A 19176-nucleotide genomic window follows, 5' to 3' on the forward strand; every position below is an offset into this window, starting at 1 on the left:
AATAAATAAATAAGGCATTTATGAATGCTATACATAATGCACATCATAGCATTTACACTGTAGATCAATTGACAACACTTAAAGTCCTCATCTATACTGGATACAAGTAAGTTTTCAACTGTTTCTTAAATCTATGAAGAGAAGTTTCAGATCTCAAGGTAATGGGAAGCTTGTTCCATTCTTTTGCCGCAGCAACAGTAAAACTACGTTCACCAGCCTTGCTCCGGGTTGCATGATAGGTTAGTCGATAGAGATCTCTACTTGAACACAAACCTTCTCATTTAGGATTGTGAATCTGAAGTGCCCCCTTGATATACATTGGTACATGATCATGAAATGATCATTTGCTACTCTTTTAAAGAAGTATTTTTGGTTACGCCTTTTCCATTTTCACTTATTTTATATCAGCATCGGAGTATGGAACTGATGAATCAGGCATCTTCCCTGGTTAAAGAACTCTGTGCCGGACTATCCAACTTCCACACGTACACAGAGCAAAGATCAAAGATATTTCCCATTGATTCTGCAAGTGGTATGCCTATCAGCCAAGTTAACCAAAAAGTAAGTCACGCATCGATAATCATGATTTTAATACCTTAAAACATTACTCTTCAATTCTTCTTAATTTCTTTTACAGTTTCCTAAAAAGTGCCTTGAGCACTCTACAGAGTGGATTTAGCGCGATATAAGTCTAATTATTAAGCACTGATAATCCTAATTTTGTTTGCTGCTTATTCAGTGGTCTCTTGCAGATACATTGTTACTTGATGTACACTCCCTTGTCTATTTTCTGTTGGTCTCATATATGGTCTAATCCTAGTTTGTCTACAACCAGCTCATCCAATAATGATAATGATTATGATGGTAATGATGATGATGATGAATTAGACTAATTGCCTATTCCTCAAAGTCGCCTAAAGGCAGCTTTCCATTTGCGATGCAACTTCTGTTAGTGTGTTATTTGGTAAAAATATTGCAAAACCACTACGCTTCGACATGAGCATGTGCATAACAGTATTCTTTTCAAGATAAATGAATCACAGAATGGATTTAATTTTTTTTTTTTGGGGGGGGGGGTTGGTTCTAGCACTTGTTAGAATTCGCTCTCAATGATATAAAACAACATCCGGAGCCCTGTCACAAAAATATTAGCAATTAATTAGCAACTCATGAAATCTGTATAAATTCAACATGTATATTTAATAATAACCACAGGGGGGTTTCTGTGAAAGTTGTCAGCACTGACTAAATTTGCAGCTCCAACAATTCAATTACCATGGTAACAGTCAGGGACCAGTGCTTCTCAGCCAGTCTCAACCAAGGATTTCACTAATATTGTCATTTCATTAAAAGTTTTATCAGTGATTTTTACTGACCAGTTTGCTCTCAGCCAATCAGATGCAAGGGTTTTAGTAGCTTATAACAATAGTAAAAATCACTCACTATTTGTATGTGGGCGCGCCGTGGTCTAGTGGTTCTGACTCTCACCTTTCAAACAGAGGGTTGTGGTTCGAATCCTAGCCATGGCGTGTTTTCCTTCAGCAAGAAATTTATCCACACTGTGCTGCACTCGAACAAGGTGAGGTAAATGGGTACCAGCAGGAAGTAATTTTCCTCAAAAAGCTGTGCGCACCAGAATCGGTAGACTAGCTTAGCCGGGGTAATATAGGAGTGCCTTGAGCACCTAGCAAGGTGGATACGTGCACTATACAAATCCTTTATTATTTCGTGAAATGCTTTTCAAATAGCTGTATCAATTTATGTTCTTGATTCATCAGTTGTCAATTAGAGACATTTAACCGCTGAGATTCCTGCCCACTTCTGGCAAACTTATTAATGATGGGATAACTATTTCATTGGTATTTTATTGATGCCATATGCAGTATATAATTGTGATTTAATTTTGTTAATCAACAGTTCTGTAGCCATCTTCATGAAAACGCTTCATACCTAAGACCATTAGAACAGTCCTTTGCAGCTTTCAACGAAAGTACTCGGGATGATGCTCTTACAACATTGGTGAGAAAAGTGGAAGTATTTGATTATTATTTTTTTTTTTTTTTCATTTAGAGACAGACGAACCTTGTATGATTCAGAGGCATTTAATGTACCACCCTATTTTCAGTCATCTGTCAATTTGACTTTGACAATTTTTGCTGTATGTTTAACCCTTTCCATGTGTACTTCACCCCATAGCACACTCGATGCCGCACAAACTTTGCATTTCACACTCAAGCAAACAATGCATTGTTTCCCTCCCTGAAAAGAATTCAGCACAGAGGGGGGTATGGCACAGTGCACACAGAGTTGATATTTTTTTAATGTACCAGTAAAGCCAACTTGCTTGATGACTATTGCATTTTAATTTAATTAAAAAATTGAAGGCAAAATATGGATCTGAATATAGGGTATGCCTTTCATTCACACCCTATTCATTGCCATAAAACCCCCCTTGTTTGAAGCAATCCAACAAAATTAAGAAGTAAAAGAGCTATAGTAAAATAAAATATCTATTTATTTGAATGTTTGTCAACTTCACAGCTGTCTTTTCACAGATATTTAGAAAATTACATTTTTCCATATGTGTGATTGTTTAATTCCAAATCAACATTAAGTGTATTTTTTCTTGTTTGCAATTACATTATCCTTTCTTTTATGCTTTTCAGGGGTTATTTGTTATTCGATCGTTGAGTATTGGTGGTATTCTATCTGAAATATTTTATATTTTTAGGGGTCATCACATGGTTTATATGTATCTATAGTTAGGTATTTTTATGATTCATTAGTGTAGAGTCAAATTGAATTTAGTTGGGTTGTTTTAATTATAATGTTTGAAAGTATTTAATCATCCAGTAAAATAATTGATAATAATATAAAAATGTTAATGTTGCTATGACCTTGATTCTCCTGTGTACATTTTTAGGAAACAGCTACCGGCCTTCAAGACTTTGCTGCTAAGTTCAGTAAATATGTTGCTTATCTCCAGAAGCTTTTACCTTATCAACTTCTAAGGTGAGATAGATTTCTAATTTTTGGTTCTTGTTTTTTTTTTTTTTTTTTGCAACATATGTAATTCATACCAGTAGATTCATTCAGTTTATGGTTATTAATTTTGAGTGAAAATACATGGTAAATATGAATACGATAGACACATATGTGACCTGCCACCCCAAAACCAACAATAAGTCACCAGTGAAGGTTCTCTGTAAATAGCCGAAATATTCATTCTGTCTTCAACAAGAGTATTTCTTTTTCTTCATGATGATAAATTTTGAGATTGTAAAGTTGAATAAACGCCAAGATACAATATTTTCTTTGGCATCATTTTGTCTGGACTGCTTGAAAGTTTCATCCAGATTGCATAGTGAGCACATCTCATGCTTTAAGTGAGCCCTGAACTTCAAAAATTGTTTTCCCCTTACATTTTTAAAGCTCTAGCTGAATTTCTTTTGCAGTCATTCAGGTACCTGTGAGGGTTAATATTGATCAATTTGGGCAAGTATTATTTTGGTGGCATGACATTTGCTCATGCGACAATTGCTCACGGCTTAGTTACGTCTAAGATGTACTGTTAGAGTTTCAAAAGGGTTTTATGTTAGGTTTAGTTTTAGGGTATGGTATAGTGTTAAATCCAGGGTTGAAGTTGGTAATTTGATTAGTGTATGGAATTTAGAGTGGAGCAATTGTCGCCGGAGTAGATGTCATGGAATCATCATTTCATTGGTTGGGATATGCTTTTTCAAGCTCAATGAAAATCTCAAAATTCATTTTGAGCACCTTGGCTTGGGTTGGCTTTTCACACATTTTGAATCAAAATGTCCAGGGGTAACCCCTGTGCACCAGTAATATCTGTTATAATACATTATACATCAATACAAGCCTCATTGTTGTAATTTTTTTTTTCAGCATCGAAGAAGAATGCCGTCTATCTACCTGTTCTCAGACGTTAGAATCCCGTAACATGGAGCTCCATTCCTCACTACAACGAATGTCCTCCGTCTTCACCACTGTCGAGAGTTATGTTAGTCTCCTTGCGTCCGCTAGTACCACATCCTGTGAGTGTCCTCAGGCAAACTTCAAGACGATCTTTGAGAAGCTTGCCGAGAGTCTTACCAACCTTTATGAAGTCATGAAAGGTATGGAGGAAACTGAAGAAATACAGGGTGTAATAGATTAAAGAGGGACTAAAAGATTCAATATGGATGCAAGCTCAGCCAGCGACTTCGCTCATGCTACAAATTGTACACAATCATGCAGAACGCCTGTAGGTGCTATGTCAGTAATGCTGCAATTCATTATACCTCATGCAGGGAAAAGATCAATCACCCCCAAGATTTGAAGAAGAAAAAATCCCTTGTAAGTTGCAATAGGTCCCCCATAAACTACTCATTGGCTTCAGTGTAATAGGCAATTATTGTCCAAATAAGTAGACGAAAAATGCCAGATGATTTATTCTATGTTACAAAAATTTGTTGTTACAATTTGCTTGGTTTTGCTGAATCTTAGGAACATTTTGTGAAGCATTTTGTCAAAGATTTTCCCCTGACAACTTTTGTTGTAAGCTACTGAAATCCTTGAACCTGAATGGTTGAGAGTAGCTTCTGTTTGTGGAAATCACTGACAAGATGCCTCATGAAATGCTCTCCAAGTTATCTTCACTTATGGAATGCAATGAGGATAAGGATATAGATAATAATAATGCAATTATAAAGCATCTAATCAAGTCTTTAGAGTGTTCAGAGAGTTATGAACTAACCCCCACTGGGCTATTTTGCAAGCTTAAATTCCTGGGTCTGTATTCTGATCTCAGGTTTAAATTAAACTCTGTTATGGAGAGCCAATTTGGGCACAAATCTCTAACAATACACATCCAATTTATTTACTTATATGACACCCAAATTGTTCATAATTGTCTGGGAATGATAAATGAAGTATTTTGAAGTATTTTTCTTCATTATGAAAGCAAAATAGTAAACATAATAAATATACAATAGAAACATAATTTTTGAATTTTTGGCTTCCCATAATTTTAGCAGAGTTAGACTGGTCTAAGTTAAACCTGACTTCAGAATACGGGCCTTGGGATCCTAAGATCTCGGCCATGGGTTGTCTGATCAAGCATAAGCTTGGTACAGATGCAGTGTAATATGTAGGGAACAAGATAATGGTATAAGTTTTTTATTTGACTTCTTGTTTATCAAACTATTAAATGTGTTGTTCAAAGTTTAATAACTTTCTTGTTTACGCAGATTTATCAAAGAATTATAACTTCAAGGTGTCTTTAGAACACCAGCTACCAATAGCATCTCAGAAACTCAAGACTACAGATGAGTGTGTTGTATCATCCCTTATATCATTAGTAACGTGTACAGGAAAGGTTAGTATTTTTGCCATTGTTACCATGAAAGTTTGATATTGATTAACCTACTTAATTATTTGCATGCAGCTGTTGCATTATAACACATTTATAGAATTTTAATTCAACAATTGTAATAAGTTTTCTCCTTCACCTTTGTACCAGTGAAACTTAGTGATAATTTTCAATGGCGTCTACAAAATAATTGTCATTGGTGCAATAAGTACATGTAAATCAAATTTAAAGAAAATTTTACTATAGTAATTATTATCCCTTTGGAATTCAGTGTATGATGAGTTAAATGAAAGTCAAGTTGTATTATATTAAACATGTACACTGGAAAGAATTGCTCTTCAGATGTTTGCCCATTTAAAAGAGTATTTGATTTAAAAAAATGTGAAATGTTTGGTCAAAACATTTCCAGACAAGTATATTTGTGTACATTGCATGTGTCTATCTGTGAAGAATTTAGTCAATTTCCTAACATTTTGGCTATTCAGATTACTTTTGTGCACACTTCTCACTGCAACATTAAAGTAATCTTGAATAGATTAATGAATAGATTTGGGATAGCCCTCCATAAAAGTGTGGTATTAACCAATCAGGGTCCGATAACACAAAGATTAGTGATTAATCATATACTTGATTTTCATGATTGATTGTACATCGTAGACTATGTATTCAATCGTATAAAAATGTTCTACGATCATTGATAAGCTTTGCATTATGGGCCTCAGAATATTGAGTTTGTATGTTTCTTTGTTTTCATTTTTTCTGTGATAGATTTCTAACTTCATGAAGACCAACCTAGATTTCTTCAAAAGTCCAGTAGGTTATGGGAATAGTAAAGGTTCTTCTACAGGAGGTCAGAGCACATCACCTTGTGTGCCATTACTACGACAGAGAGCAGTAGCTTATATGGCTGCATTGAATAAGGTAAAACCTTCAGCATATATATGTTATATTGGATAGCTCAGAATACAGAGATTCTAACAATTTGTTAAACAATATTTTATTGTTTTTTTTTTAATAAAGATATTGCAGGTTTTATGTGAAAAAAACCCTTTTCACCTCAAAATCTTGTCATACACAGGTCTATTGGAGAAAGGTGAGAATAATCTTTTTACACCAAAAAGCTTTTTTTTTTTCATCCCTCAGAATATTGCAATTTGCTAAGGGGTTGGCATCCCTGAGAATGGAATACGGGAATATCCAACAATTAGTGCAATATTGGCCCTAGCAAGTGGAATATATCTGGTATCCCATGAAGAAAAGACATCCAATATAATTACTGTATTCTTTAATATTCATTATACATTACACATGCAATACTATAGGATATTGCTCTGCAAGTTTTGTACATAAGCCTATTAGATTTCAGCACATCGTGCAGTATGCTTTGATATTGAACAGGCTAATCATTCATACCTTAATATGTGTTTTCAATTCTCTGCCAAAATGCCCTATATAGATTATAATGCTATGTACAGCATGATTATAAAAAAAGTAAATGAGAATGAATGGAGCTAGCTAGTCATGAATTTATATATTCTTTAATTCATGATTTACCTGTACTTAATTCATTTCTGAGGCAATATTCTGCTTTATGAAAAGTGCCTCTGCACTTGTCTAGTTCTTTTGATCCACTGCATGGATTTCTATACAGTTGAGATTGATTGGATCAATCATAACTCTTTGTAAGACTGTGCCCAGTTGTTGATTTTTTTACGCATAAAACTATATGAGTTTATAAAAATGATGTATCTTTTTAATACCACATATTTCCCTATATGCAATCATGGGTCAGATAGAGGTAATGATATAACAAGCATTTACATGTAATTTGCTATTGTACAGAGACAAAACTACATTACCATTCTGTTAATATGAGAAAAAAAATGCATTGTACATATGTGGGTATTATGAAAACAATTCAACTACATTCCCCCCCCCCCTCCAATGATATTGTTGTTAAGCAGTATTAAATCAAATAAAATCAATTACAATGACCAAAATACAGTAATTATTAATGTCATTGAATTTTTTTTCTCATTTTTAAGTCCAGTACATTGTTCAGAGTGTTCAGAGTTTTTTAAAGTTCCTGACTGATGTATTCTCTTTCATTTTTCATCAGTCCCTTTTAATAGTACTATGACCCTTCCATCAGTATGCCATTCTGCGACTATTTTCTCTATAAGCAGTGCACTTCTCCATAATAAACTTCTATTGCTGGCGGTTAGGTCCTCTTCTATTCCCTTAGGAGTACCTCTTAGTAGTTTGCCTTTTAAGAAGATGGACTGTCTCTTGTGGTATGATGTAAAATTTCACAAAGATTGGTTGTGGTGAAGTGGATTCTCCTGGCGACCTTCAGGGCTTGCGGGGTCCAATTAGATCCGATCGATCTATTGTATCCTGACTTATCTGTAGACCAAGTTTATCCTGTGCAAGATTGATCATCATCTAATCAGTATTTTCATTTGTTTTCTCGGGAATCCTATATACTTGCACTCAACCGTGAGAATATTGCGCAGCAGAGTTCATATCCCGTTGAAGTATTTCTATTTCCTCTCTTAAGTTACCTTCATATTTCGCTTGAATCGACGGTAACATGAGGTCTTGAGACTGGAGTCTAGATTCTAGATCCATGACTTTGCTCTCTACCTTTTCTAGGCAATCACACAATTTCTGCATCTCTTTAATAACGTCAGTTTATGAATACTGGAATAGGTCCTTAAATTCTCCATGATTATAATTATTTTGTTGCTTTTCAGCCTTGCCCTGAAACAGTGCCATACTCCACGGCCGTCCAGAACCAACGGATACTGCTCAGCTCCACAGAGAGCAAGGAGGGTCTCGCCCAGCAGGTGGCCTCCTCCAGCTCCAGGATAGCCCGGCTGGAGCAGGAGAAGGAGCATTGGGTCCTGGAGGCTCAGCTCCTGCAGATCAAATATGATAGGGAGATACAGGTATGTGATCGAATGGTGTTGCTTCCCCATCAGGTTTGAGGTGTTCTGTAAATAGTTTGTATTCATACTGTACCTCTCAGAGGTGAAGTAAACCCTTAACCACTGCGGTCTCTTATTTAAAAGTCACTGTGTTCTTTTAACCCTTTAATGCCACCACATACCTTACGATTGGTCCGCAACCAGATTTTTGTCTTGCCTGCATAGCAGAGCGAGACTTATAGGCGCCACTTTTCTGACAGCGTCGGCGGCGTCGTCAACATTGAAATCTTAACCAAGGTTAAGTTTTTGAAATGTCATCATAACTTAGAAAGTATATGGACCTAGTTCATGAAATTTGGACATAAGGGTAATCAAGTATTACTGAACATCCTGCCTGAGATTTGGGTCACATGACCAAGGTCAAAGGTCATTTAGGGTCAATGAACTTAGACCATGTTGGGGGAATCAATATCAAAATCTTAACTAAGGTTAAGTTTTTGAAATGTTGTCATAACTTCGAAAGTATATGGACCTAGTTCATAAAACGTAGACATAAGTGTAATAGTGTATCACTGAAGATTCTGCCAGAGTTTCAGGTCACATGATTAAGGTCAAAGGTCATTTACGGTCAAGGAACTTTGGCCATGTTAGGGTTATTTGAGGAATTGTCATCATAACTTTAAAAGTTTATGGATGTAGTTCATGAAACTTGGACATAAGAGCAATCAAGTATCCTTGAACATCCTGTGCGAGTTTCAGGTCACATGAACAAGGCCAAAGGTAATTTAGTGTCAACAAACTTTGGTAATGCTGGGGCTATTTGTGGAATTGTCATTATAACTTTAAAAGTCTATGGATCTAGTTCATGAAACTTGGACATAAGAGCAGCAGTGTATCCCTGAATACCCTGTATGCATTTCAGGATCGTGGCCAAGATCAAAGGTCATTTAAAGGTCAATGAACTCTGGCCGTGTTGGGAGTACAGGTATGTGTTGAATTGGCATCATAACTAAGGAAGTTTATGGATCTAGCTCATGAAACATCGACATAAAGATAATCAAGTATGAATGATTGTTTTGCACATGTCTTAGGTCACATGATCATGGTCAAAGGTAATTTTGGGTCAATGGGCATAATATTTTGATATCATATTAGTGTTTTCTTCTGTGAATAATATTCATTAGCTATTTTCAAAGGAAGCACTGCTGCTATATCGCATTGCGTAATGCAGGCGAGACTGCCAGAGGCGTTTCACTTGTTGATAAAAATCATAACATTTGATACACATATTGATACATGGAACATCGTACTGTTGAAGGATCTAAATCATCGATTGAATACTTCTATATCAAATCTGTGACTGTCAACAAATTCATCATCTAATCTTTATGACATCATGACAGTTGTATGGTCAACTATGATTTGAATGCAATATGGCCTTGACTCGAAAATAAAGGCTTTGCAACTCTCCAAAATTTGATATTAGTATTTTTACATTTTTAACCTCAAACAAAATGAGTGTTCATTTATACTTTCAGAAAATATGCAAATTGAGATTTCTTCTGAAATTGGATCTTAGATCAGTCGTAAGGTGTGTGGTGGCCTTAAGTCAATTACATGAAACAACCATGCACCAATATAGAGCTACAAATATTAAACCAAGATATGTAGATGCTTGTAAATGGTACAAAACCATAATTTGCTTTTTAAAGCAGTTGCTGGCAGAAATTCTAGAACAGCTTCTCTGTTTCTTCAAATGCAAGTCTTTACTATGGTATTACATGAAGATTTATTTTGAACAGCTTGTACTCACTGATTCAAAATGTAATTTTACCATGTTTTGTAGAAAGAAAAGTAAAAGTATTCTAGCTCATACTTTAAGTAAAAGATGGGGGACATAATATTTATCACATTCATTCAAATCCTTTTCTTCAAGTATAATATTATACACTCTGCTATGAAAAAAAGCTTTGTTTGTCTGGTTGTTAAGCTCATTTTATTTGCTGCTACTGTGCACATTCTTGTCTCAAAGCAATGCTAAAATCTACTTTCATTTTCAAAGCAAATATTAAAAAAAAAAAAAAAAAGAAGATCAGTCTTCTAATTGAGGAATGTTTTAAAATGAATGCAAACTTTCTAGATCATCAGCAAAAATCATGTGAACACTTTATTTTCTTGCAACTGTAGACGAATATTTCTAAATTCACTTTTACTCATTACTGCTGATTTTGAAATATGATCTAGTACTTAGATTGCATGCATGGACTGTAGATATACCCAATCCCGTTTCTCCTTTGTAAAAGGGCAATTTCACGTGAGAAAATGATCATAATTATTTCTTCATATTCATAATAAAAGCAATGATAATCACATTGATAGTCCTAAATACGCAAATTCCTGAATGAAACGTAGCTCCCACAATCAGCTCCTATAACATAATTGATAATGGAATTGCATCAATTGCCTGTATAGAATTGCCCCACAGCATGAGATTGTGTCTGACAATTAACACCTTGTTATGATAGCAACAACAAGGAAACCAACTGTTAACAAGATTGTAGTTTTAGAAGAGAGTAATATGTTTCAATTTCCATGTTTCCAGTTTTTATTCATTGATCTCTTTTGTTTTACAACCCCCCCCCCCCCCTTTTCTTGGGGGTCTAGTGGAAATTAGACCAACTGGGCCTTGGACTAGATGAGAATTAGACTAAATGGGTATTTTAACAGTGAAATGTAGACCAAGTGGAAATTAGACCAATTGATAGTAGACCAAATGGGATAAGCCCATATGGTATTACCCTATCTGAGAAGTAGATTAACTACTTGTAGAACATGTGAATATATACCCCATACACCATCACTTCATAGTAATATTAAAGATATGATGAAAAATAGATTTTCAGACTTCATCCTCAACTTCTTGAAAAAAGATCTTTTAGTATTAAACAAAATGTAAAATATTGTGAGAATGTTCTCCTTGCTTCCTTTTCCTTAGCAAAAAGAAGAAAATGGTGAGGTAAGATATGCATGTGGAATGTGCGCTCTTTGTACATTGCATACATGCCTGGTGCTTCTATGGATAACGTCATATGATAATGACTGTTGTGTATGTAGTAATCTCGAGGTACTTTTAAGCTCAATTCCAGTTGTGGTAGGATAGGCCAGACCTATATGGGGGAATTTTAAGTTGTAGGAGCATTTCTATTTTGCAGAATCCACGACAGTGAAAGTGAATATTAGAAAATTGTTTTGTAGAAATAAACTTTAAAATGGTCAATAATGGCAGCCAATTGTTTATGCAAATTAGGTGGTCAAAGCATGAGAAATAGGCTTGGGAAAAATTCTATTCAGAATGAACAAATTGAAATTATGTGAAATTGACCAGTAGTTCCAAAAAAAAACTCTCGAACTTCTTTCAGACACCTTTTTCCAAACTGACTCCAGTCAAGTATAGTGAGTGATTGTATTACCGACTGGCCTTGTATTATCGAAGGCGCGCATCGTACGCGTCAGAAAATAATTTCAAAACCTTGCACATTCTTCCAAATGGAACTTGAATAGAAAGATGATGTAAAATGGTCAAAAACACATTTTCAAAGTCTCAATATTCTAAAAATGATAAAATTTGGTCAAAATAGCTCATCAGTGATTTTGTTGTTTTCTCAACTTTTTTGTAGAAAACACACGTTCGGAAATACAATACCTTTTTCAAGTGACCAAAATATTTCACATGCGAAGAGGGGTCCGATTGGAAGCTAATGTCGTAAAAAAAATAAACGAATTTGGCAAAATTTTTACATATTTATATTTTATAGGTAATTGTGTATTTATAGTGAAAGTTTGGTGAATTTTATGAGAATAATGTATTATATAGGATTGAATTCATGAAAAGTGTTCGGTAATACGATCCACTACCATACTTGAAAGCAATTCATGAGTTTCATGCTTTAACTAGAGGGTTGCATGACAAAAGTGAAACCTATGAGCCAATGCAGGAAACCAACATTCAATTGCTAATTAAGCGTAAATGTACAAAACTTAAGCATAAGGAGATGTTGCAAGAATGTTGAGTTGCAATTGAATGAAAATAAACTACAAATTTGCCTTGAACCAGTTGACTTGTACTTTATTTACCAAGGGACTTTGCTTGATGCAGTGCGGCACACCAGATATGATATTTCCTTATTGAGATGAATATGAAACAAACAGACAATATTTGCCGATTGTATAATAATTTTGACTGAAGGACAATTCCCTTCTATCAATTTTCTCAGCCTACACACACACACATGCAAAATCAGTGAGATCTCAGTTTACATGAGAGATGGTCGGTGCTGTTTACTGCTTAGTAGGTATCCCTGAATTGAAATTGAAATCAAAATCGAATCAAAATTTGAATCGGATTCAGAATTGGAATTGAAATTGAAATCATGAGAGAAATGTCAGTCAATCTCACACATGTGTTTAGTATTCAAAGGTGAACCATTCAGATTATATTTCATCAATAGGTTAACATTCTCTTCGCTACCACAATTGGAATTGAGCCGTACTATTGACCTTTTTTGTTAATTTTTTTACTAACAATATAATTTGCACTCTCAACTATTATCCTCAGCATTCCTCAAATGTCTTTTTAATATTTGATTCATTAGTTCTACAATGATATCTTGCTTTTACAAGGACTCTTGCATGGCAAGAATATGGCGATATATTAACACCCTTGCATCTTGCCTATTCTGTGCTGGAAAACACTTTCCCTTTTCACCTAGTGTTTTTCCAATTGTACATCTTCCTATGCTTAGTTGTTGTATATTTCTTTCCAAATTCCCCTTTTTTACAAGTACTCTCTGCATTTAATGCTTATAAATTATTATAATTTGTATCCCCATTTATCTGCTAATTTAGTTCATCTGTTTAAAATCATGTATTCTCTCTATTGATCCTTCCTCCCCCCTTTTTTTTATTATCCTTTTCTCTTAGTACCTATTGTCCCTTCTGCCTCTTTTCTCCTTCACTTTCCCCAATTTTATCTTTCCAGTCTCTTCTACCATTTAAAGTTAATTTGCTAATTTGCAGGGTTGGCGCGTTTTAAACGGTGTGTTTTAAAACATGTTTTAAAACGCGTTTTAAAACACCCGTTTTTTTTACAAAAAAAACGTGTTTTAAAACGCCGCATAGACTTGTGTGTTATAAATTTGCATGGAGGTGATTTTAGATGAATGTTTTTTTTTTACACTGTTATTTCTAAAGTGGTGTATTATTTTCTTCTAACTATAAACTAAAACTCTTTTTCAACACCACTTCTTTTCTCCTCTTTCTCTTTCCCCCTTTATTCTTTCTTTCTCCATTGCTTTGTCATGTTCCTCTTCTCCCTGTTCAATTATGCACATCAATCCATATTAAGAATATTCTCATTTTAACAAACATATCTGAGTGTTTTGCTCACTTTTTGGACAGGTAAAGAAACACTATTAAAATAAGCTAAAATACATGTACATGTAATTGAAGTACTTGAATGAAATGGAAGTGTTGCACAAGCACAATAATATTTTACTAATTTTGTAAACCTGACATCATACTCTTGAGGTACACACAAAACTTGGTGAAACTTTGCGCTTCATAAAGATGAAGTAATAAACAGTATAAGATAATCAGCTAGCATACCTTAACTCTAACAATTCCAGGGGACCTTAATGGCCCCCTAAAAATTTCTAAGATAAATCCATATACACGACAGGGCCACGCCATATCGTTCAAGACTATTTTTGGGGATGCATGCATGGGTATGCAGTTATGATATACACCACAAGTGCATATTATCAGATCCCGAATTGCTTAAAAACGTGATTTTATGTATAAACCCAATGTGAGTTCTTGCCAAAATTTGTATCTGTATCATTATTTTTACTTATTGTTAATGATTGGAAAATTGCCAAAAATTTATATTAGTAATAAAAAAGATTTAAAAATCTGTACATAAGAAATATAAAAAAGTAAAAAAAAAACATTAAATAGACTGGGCTATTTCGTTTCCTAAGAAGACTAAGGGCGGGGGGCCCCTTATGATCTGGGCCGTCGATCGCGGGATCACAACGAAAATTGGCTCACGCATTACCCATGGCATAATCTAAAAAACTATAAATCAAATTTTGCATAAATCTCCGATTGCTAATTTATGCGTAAAATCAAGTTTGCTCTAATTAGTTAAAAAATGCCCCTGAAATTATCATTTTTGGTTCACAGACTCTTTATAGGATTCTGATGAAAATGTTCTTTAAAAAAATTTCAACATCACATTTATTTTATTGTTTTTTCAATGGAAATAGTCAGGGACTATATTTTGACCACAAACAAGGTGAAATTAATTGATTTTAATCAGTAAAAGGAAAAATAATGGCACATTTATGAATTATATTTGTATTTCATTTGTATACAAATTCACATTTTTTGGAGCAATTTTGGGTCTGCATGCACTTACAAAATGTTGCATAATTTCGGAACCGCATACCAGGGGGTCGCAATTTATTTTGGTCTCAAAAGTTGCGTGAGACTCGAAAAAGGAAAGTCTGTGACGCGGTAAAAAAAATTCGCAGTGGATTTATCGTAAAAAATGACGAGGTCAGGCCCCCCCCCCCCAGTCTTATTAGGGTTAAAAAACATTCTATAGGCCTACTGATTGTTTTTTTAATATAAATTTGATCAGAATTCCTGAATTGAAAAAATAAGTAGTTCAAGGGCTTTATTTATAGATTTGAATTGAATTTGTATTTCATGCACTAAAATTGGTATAATTGATTCAAATGAAATAAAGCATATTGATTTACCAGTAATGAAATTAAGCTTTGAAACCCCATGTACGTAAATTTATTCCATTGTGCAAATTCTCCTTGCCCCCCCCCCCTCGATTGACAAGACTCAGTATACCTCGGGGCGACATGTATATGTTCATGGATTAGGAATAAAATGTCAAATTACTGTGTTCTTTTTTTGTAGGCATTCAATTTCCATGATTTAGTAATTTTGGGGGAAATATGAACTTTTCTGTTGGAAATTCATTAACAAAATTGTGGTCATCTCTTATTTAAAACATCAAGAGCTTAAATCATACTGTATTTAGTGTATAGTTTAATTGATTTACAGAAAATTGCATCATTCGTTGGAAAAAAAACGTTTTTAAACGATTTAAAACGTTTTAAAACAATAAAAAACGTTTTATTTGTTTTTTTTAATAAAAAACGTTTTTTATTACAACCCTGCTAATTTGTACCTTCCATTTCATTCCTTTCTGTGTCCTTAATAATCAATTTTGTACATAATTTTGTTTGGATCAGATCATTTGGTGTACTGACCAAAATTTTTACAGCAATTATAAAATTAAAATTATATTAATTTCAAAATCAGACCCCAAATTTAGATATTTTCTGGCTCCAAAAACAAATAAGTTTTCAACAATAGCAGCCCTCTTCCATATACCATATTTTGTGTAAGGCCCTCATTTTTCTCAGCATTTATCATTTATATCCTTGTATAAAATGGAGTGCCCTTTCCCCTCCATTTTTGTAAGCATTTTTTGTTAATATCTAGCTACCTTGACTGTATAAATGCTGTCTTGTTGTATTTCTTTAGACTGGGAGTGATACTGCACTAAATATATTCCAGACTAAACTGAATGGAATCTTTATTCAATCATCTTTTCAATTATAACAGGCATTTGGTTACGTAATGTTTGTTGTTTTTAATGCTCTGGGGATACTTATTTCTTCCATTTTAACAATGAATTTTCTACCTATAAGTGAAGTGTAATATATAGTATAAAAGAGAAATCTCTTTTATAGTGCTTTTTGTAAATTGGGTTGTATTTTCCTGCGATTTTATAAAGATGGTGATGATGAGAAACATTTTAAACCTAATATTGTCAGGATGAAATCAGTAGCATTACTCTTCTTGTCTTAGTGTCATAAAAATGCATCATTACTGCATAAAAATAAAATTGCTTGTCAACTGATTTTGACAAAAGACTAGAGTTCATTCTGTGACTCCCAGTAATGATTCAGTCGGATTTAATTGAATGACAATAAATTCAAATATATGATTACTTTTGCGTGTGTTTCATAAATGTTGGAGATTTATCTATCATGGACAAATTTTCACTGTAGCCATATGAATTTTGTCTGTGTTTATTGATCCTTTTCTCTGTTTCATTAAATTTCTTTGTAAAGTCTTCATATTTCTTCGCATTTTTGTCAAATCTTTAACCATCTTTCTGTCTCTCTAGAAATCTACTGAATTGGAAGGAGCCCTCAAAGGCCAGGGAGGACCAACCATCAGACAGTCACTTTCTCAAGATAAGATTCCGCCCTCAACGTCAGCTTCCAAACCAAATGACATTGTCCAAGATACTTCCATGGTATGTATATATGCATAGTTGGTCCATGATAAATGTAACAGACATTTACCTTGTAGTTTTAAATGTTCTGATGTTGTCATTATTATTGTTGGATTTAGAAATACATAGATACTTGTATGTAAGGGAGAACCACAAAATATTTGAACTGAAGATGAGGAAGAAGTACAGTTATGCATCAATCAATGGCAGAAGAAATAATTTCACAGGAACAAACCCAGCAGATCGATGTAAAATAATTGGGACTCCGCTTGATGAAGTTTGGTAGTTCATTTGTTTATTATAAAAAAAGGCTACTCTGCCACATTTAGCATAACTGCAAGTCTACAGCATACCCTTTATAAAGAGTTACAATCAATTATAAATATCAAGCATATCTCTTTATGTTTGGGGTCAAATATGAAAGAGAAAGGCTTGATATTTATAATTGACTGTAACTTTTTATATAGGGTATGCAGTAGACTTGCAGTTATGCTTAATTGTACAATTGGTTGTGTCTTTTATGTATCAGAGCACAGAAGTGCTCTGATATAAATACCAAAATTGTATTAAATATAAATACCAGTTGTGGTAATGATCCCAAAATGAGTTCGAACAGAATCCAATTAAATTACTACCCAAGTGTGTGTATGTATGTATAAAAAATATGTGCCAAGTGGCTCTGGAAGAAAATGCGTAATTGCTGAGAAATCAGCATAATAAGCACGGAATTCCATCAGATTTCAGGTATTTTCCGAGCAATATTAATACCTTGTCTCACATATGCTTTTCTGTGTTAGTGATCATCTGAATTATCGGTTTTGAGCTAAGATTTAATGATTTCCCAAAGATAAGTTTACTTTAATGTACCAGATCTAGATATATAATGATATTTTGTTAATTAACCTTGATTTTAAAGTAGAAATATATTGAAAATCATAAAAATGAAGAATTATATATCAAATTAAAGGGGAAAATAAGAAGAACACGACGGTGTACATCATTTATCATGGAGGCCGATGAAACTCACTTAATTGATAGTTTAAAGTTCTCTCTCTGAATGCTTCAAACACGCACAATTACGTCCGCGAAATTGGGTTTTTTTTATGACGTGTACAAGTGTGCGAGAGACGTGATTGGCTCTCCCACGTCAAGCTCCACTTGCATGCGAAACCTGTTGCGAGGGTACGTTTTCTCCACACTGTCACTGAATACTTCGATCACGAAATGAAAGAAAACCCAGAAGTTTATCTAGATTTTGGATTTTCAAATTGATGATTTTGAAGATAAAGAGAATGATGATGAAGTTTCTAGCTCTAGTGACGTGGATGGAGGTAAATTAGGGGAATTACGCCTATGATGATGAGTCGGACAATTCAACTTGCATGCCTATTCGCTACCAACTCATGCAGCTGCTAGTGCTAGCTGCACATACCGCGGGCCAAAATAAATCCATGAAAATGAATTCCAGCCTGACCATCCAGACAGAGTCTCTTCCCTCTGGTAATAAAATTTACTCTAAAGAAGGAAAATAATGATATAACTGTACTTACAAACAGTGAATATATCCGAATCTGAAGGCAAATCAACTCAACGAATAGCAGCAGACGATATGCACTGACGATAAACTTCACGTGGCTGGGATAAATTTTCACTCGTTAGGTATAATTTCTACCTCATTATTTTGACAAAATTACGAAACTCGGGGAATTATTTATCTATATAAAAATGTAGTAACACCTCGTACTATTTTTAAATTACGATAAAACCTTTTTTGAAGCAAAAAGTTGAGGTAAATTAAAATTAGATGTAAAAGATCATCCCACATGCGTAGCTCGTATGTGATTGTAAACAAACCATCCAAAATGCCGATTGAGAGCTGTGCAACACGTGCATCTAACTCTCTCAGCCAAGGCGAGCAAGCAATGTGTGTTTGTGATGGTTTGTTTACAATCACATACGAGCTACGCATGTGGGATGATATTTTACATCTAATTTTAATTTACCTCAACTTTTTGCTTCAAAAAAGGTTTTATCGTAATTTAAAAATAGTACGAGGTGTTACTATATTTTATATAGATAAATAGTTCCCCGAGTTTCGTAATTTTGTCAAAATTATGAGATAGAAATTATATCTAACAGAACGAGTGACAATTTATCCCAGCCACGTGAAGTTTATCGTCAGTGCATATCGTCTGCTGCTATTTGTTGAGTTGATTTGCCTTCAGATTCAGATATATTCACTTGTTTGTAAGTACAGTTATATCATTATTTTCCTTCTATAGAGTAAATTTTATTGACCGAGGGAAGAGACTCTGTCTGGATGGTCAGGCTGGAATTCATTTTCATGGATTTATTTTGACCCCTTATTTTCCTCCATCCACGTCACTAGAGCTAGAAACTTCATCATCATTCTCTTTATCTTCAAAATCATCAATTTGAAAATCCAAAATCTAGATAAACTTCTGGGTTTTCTTTCATTTCGTGATCGA

The 19176-nt window shown here is 34.2% G+C and overlaps 1 protein-coding gene across 2 annotated transcripts in view; it reads left to right on the forward strand.

The window, feature by feature from the left end:
* The window catches only part of LOC129264497 (protein phosphatase 1 regulatory subunit 21-like), a 34517-nt gene that overhangs the window by 13374 nt on the left and 1967 nt on the right, over window positions 1-19176 (forward strand). Inside the window, exons 8-16 of one of the 2 annotated variants that reach the window (XM_064102591.1) lie at window positions 409-561; window positions 1918-2019; window positions 2924-3012; window positions 3907-4136; window positions 5250-5377; window positions 6140-6292; window positions 8128-8322; window positions 11297-11317; window positions 16577-16708. In XM_064102591.1, the coding sequence (XP_063958661.1) occupies window positions 409-561; window positions 1918-2019; window positions 2924-3012; window positions 3907-4136; window positions 5250-5377; window positions 6140-6292; window positions 8128-8322; window positions 11297-11317; window positions 16577-16708 (1203 nt within the window). The remainder of the gene's footprint in view (window positions 1-408; window positions 562-1917; window positions 2020-2923; window positions 3013-3906; window positions 4137-5249; window positions 5378-6139; window positions 6293-8127; window positions 8323-11296; window positions 11318-16576; window positions 16709-19176) is intronic. The other variant, XM_064102592.1, reaches the window with a different exon arrangement.

Source organism: Lytechinus pictus, chromosome 7 (assembly GCF_037042905.1).
Source record: "Lytechinus pictus isolate F3 Inbred chromosome 7, Lp3.0, whole genome shotgun sequence".
NCBI lineage: Eukaryota > Metazoa > Echinodermata > Echinoidea > Temnopleuroida > Toxopneustidae > Lytechinus > Lytechinus pictus.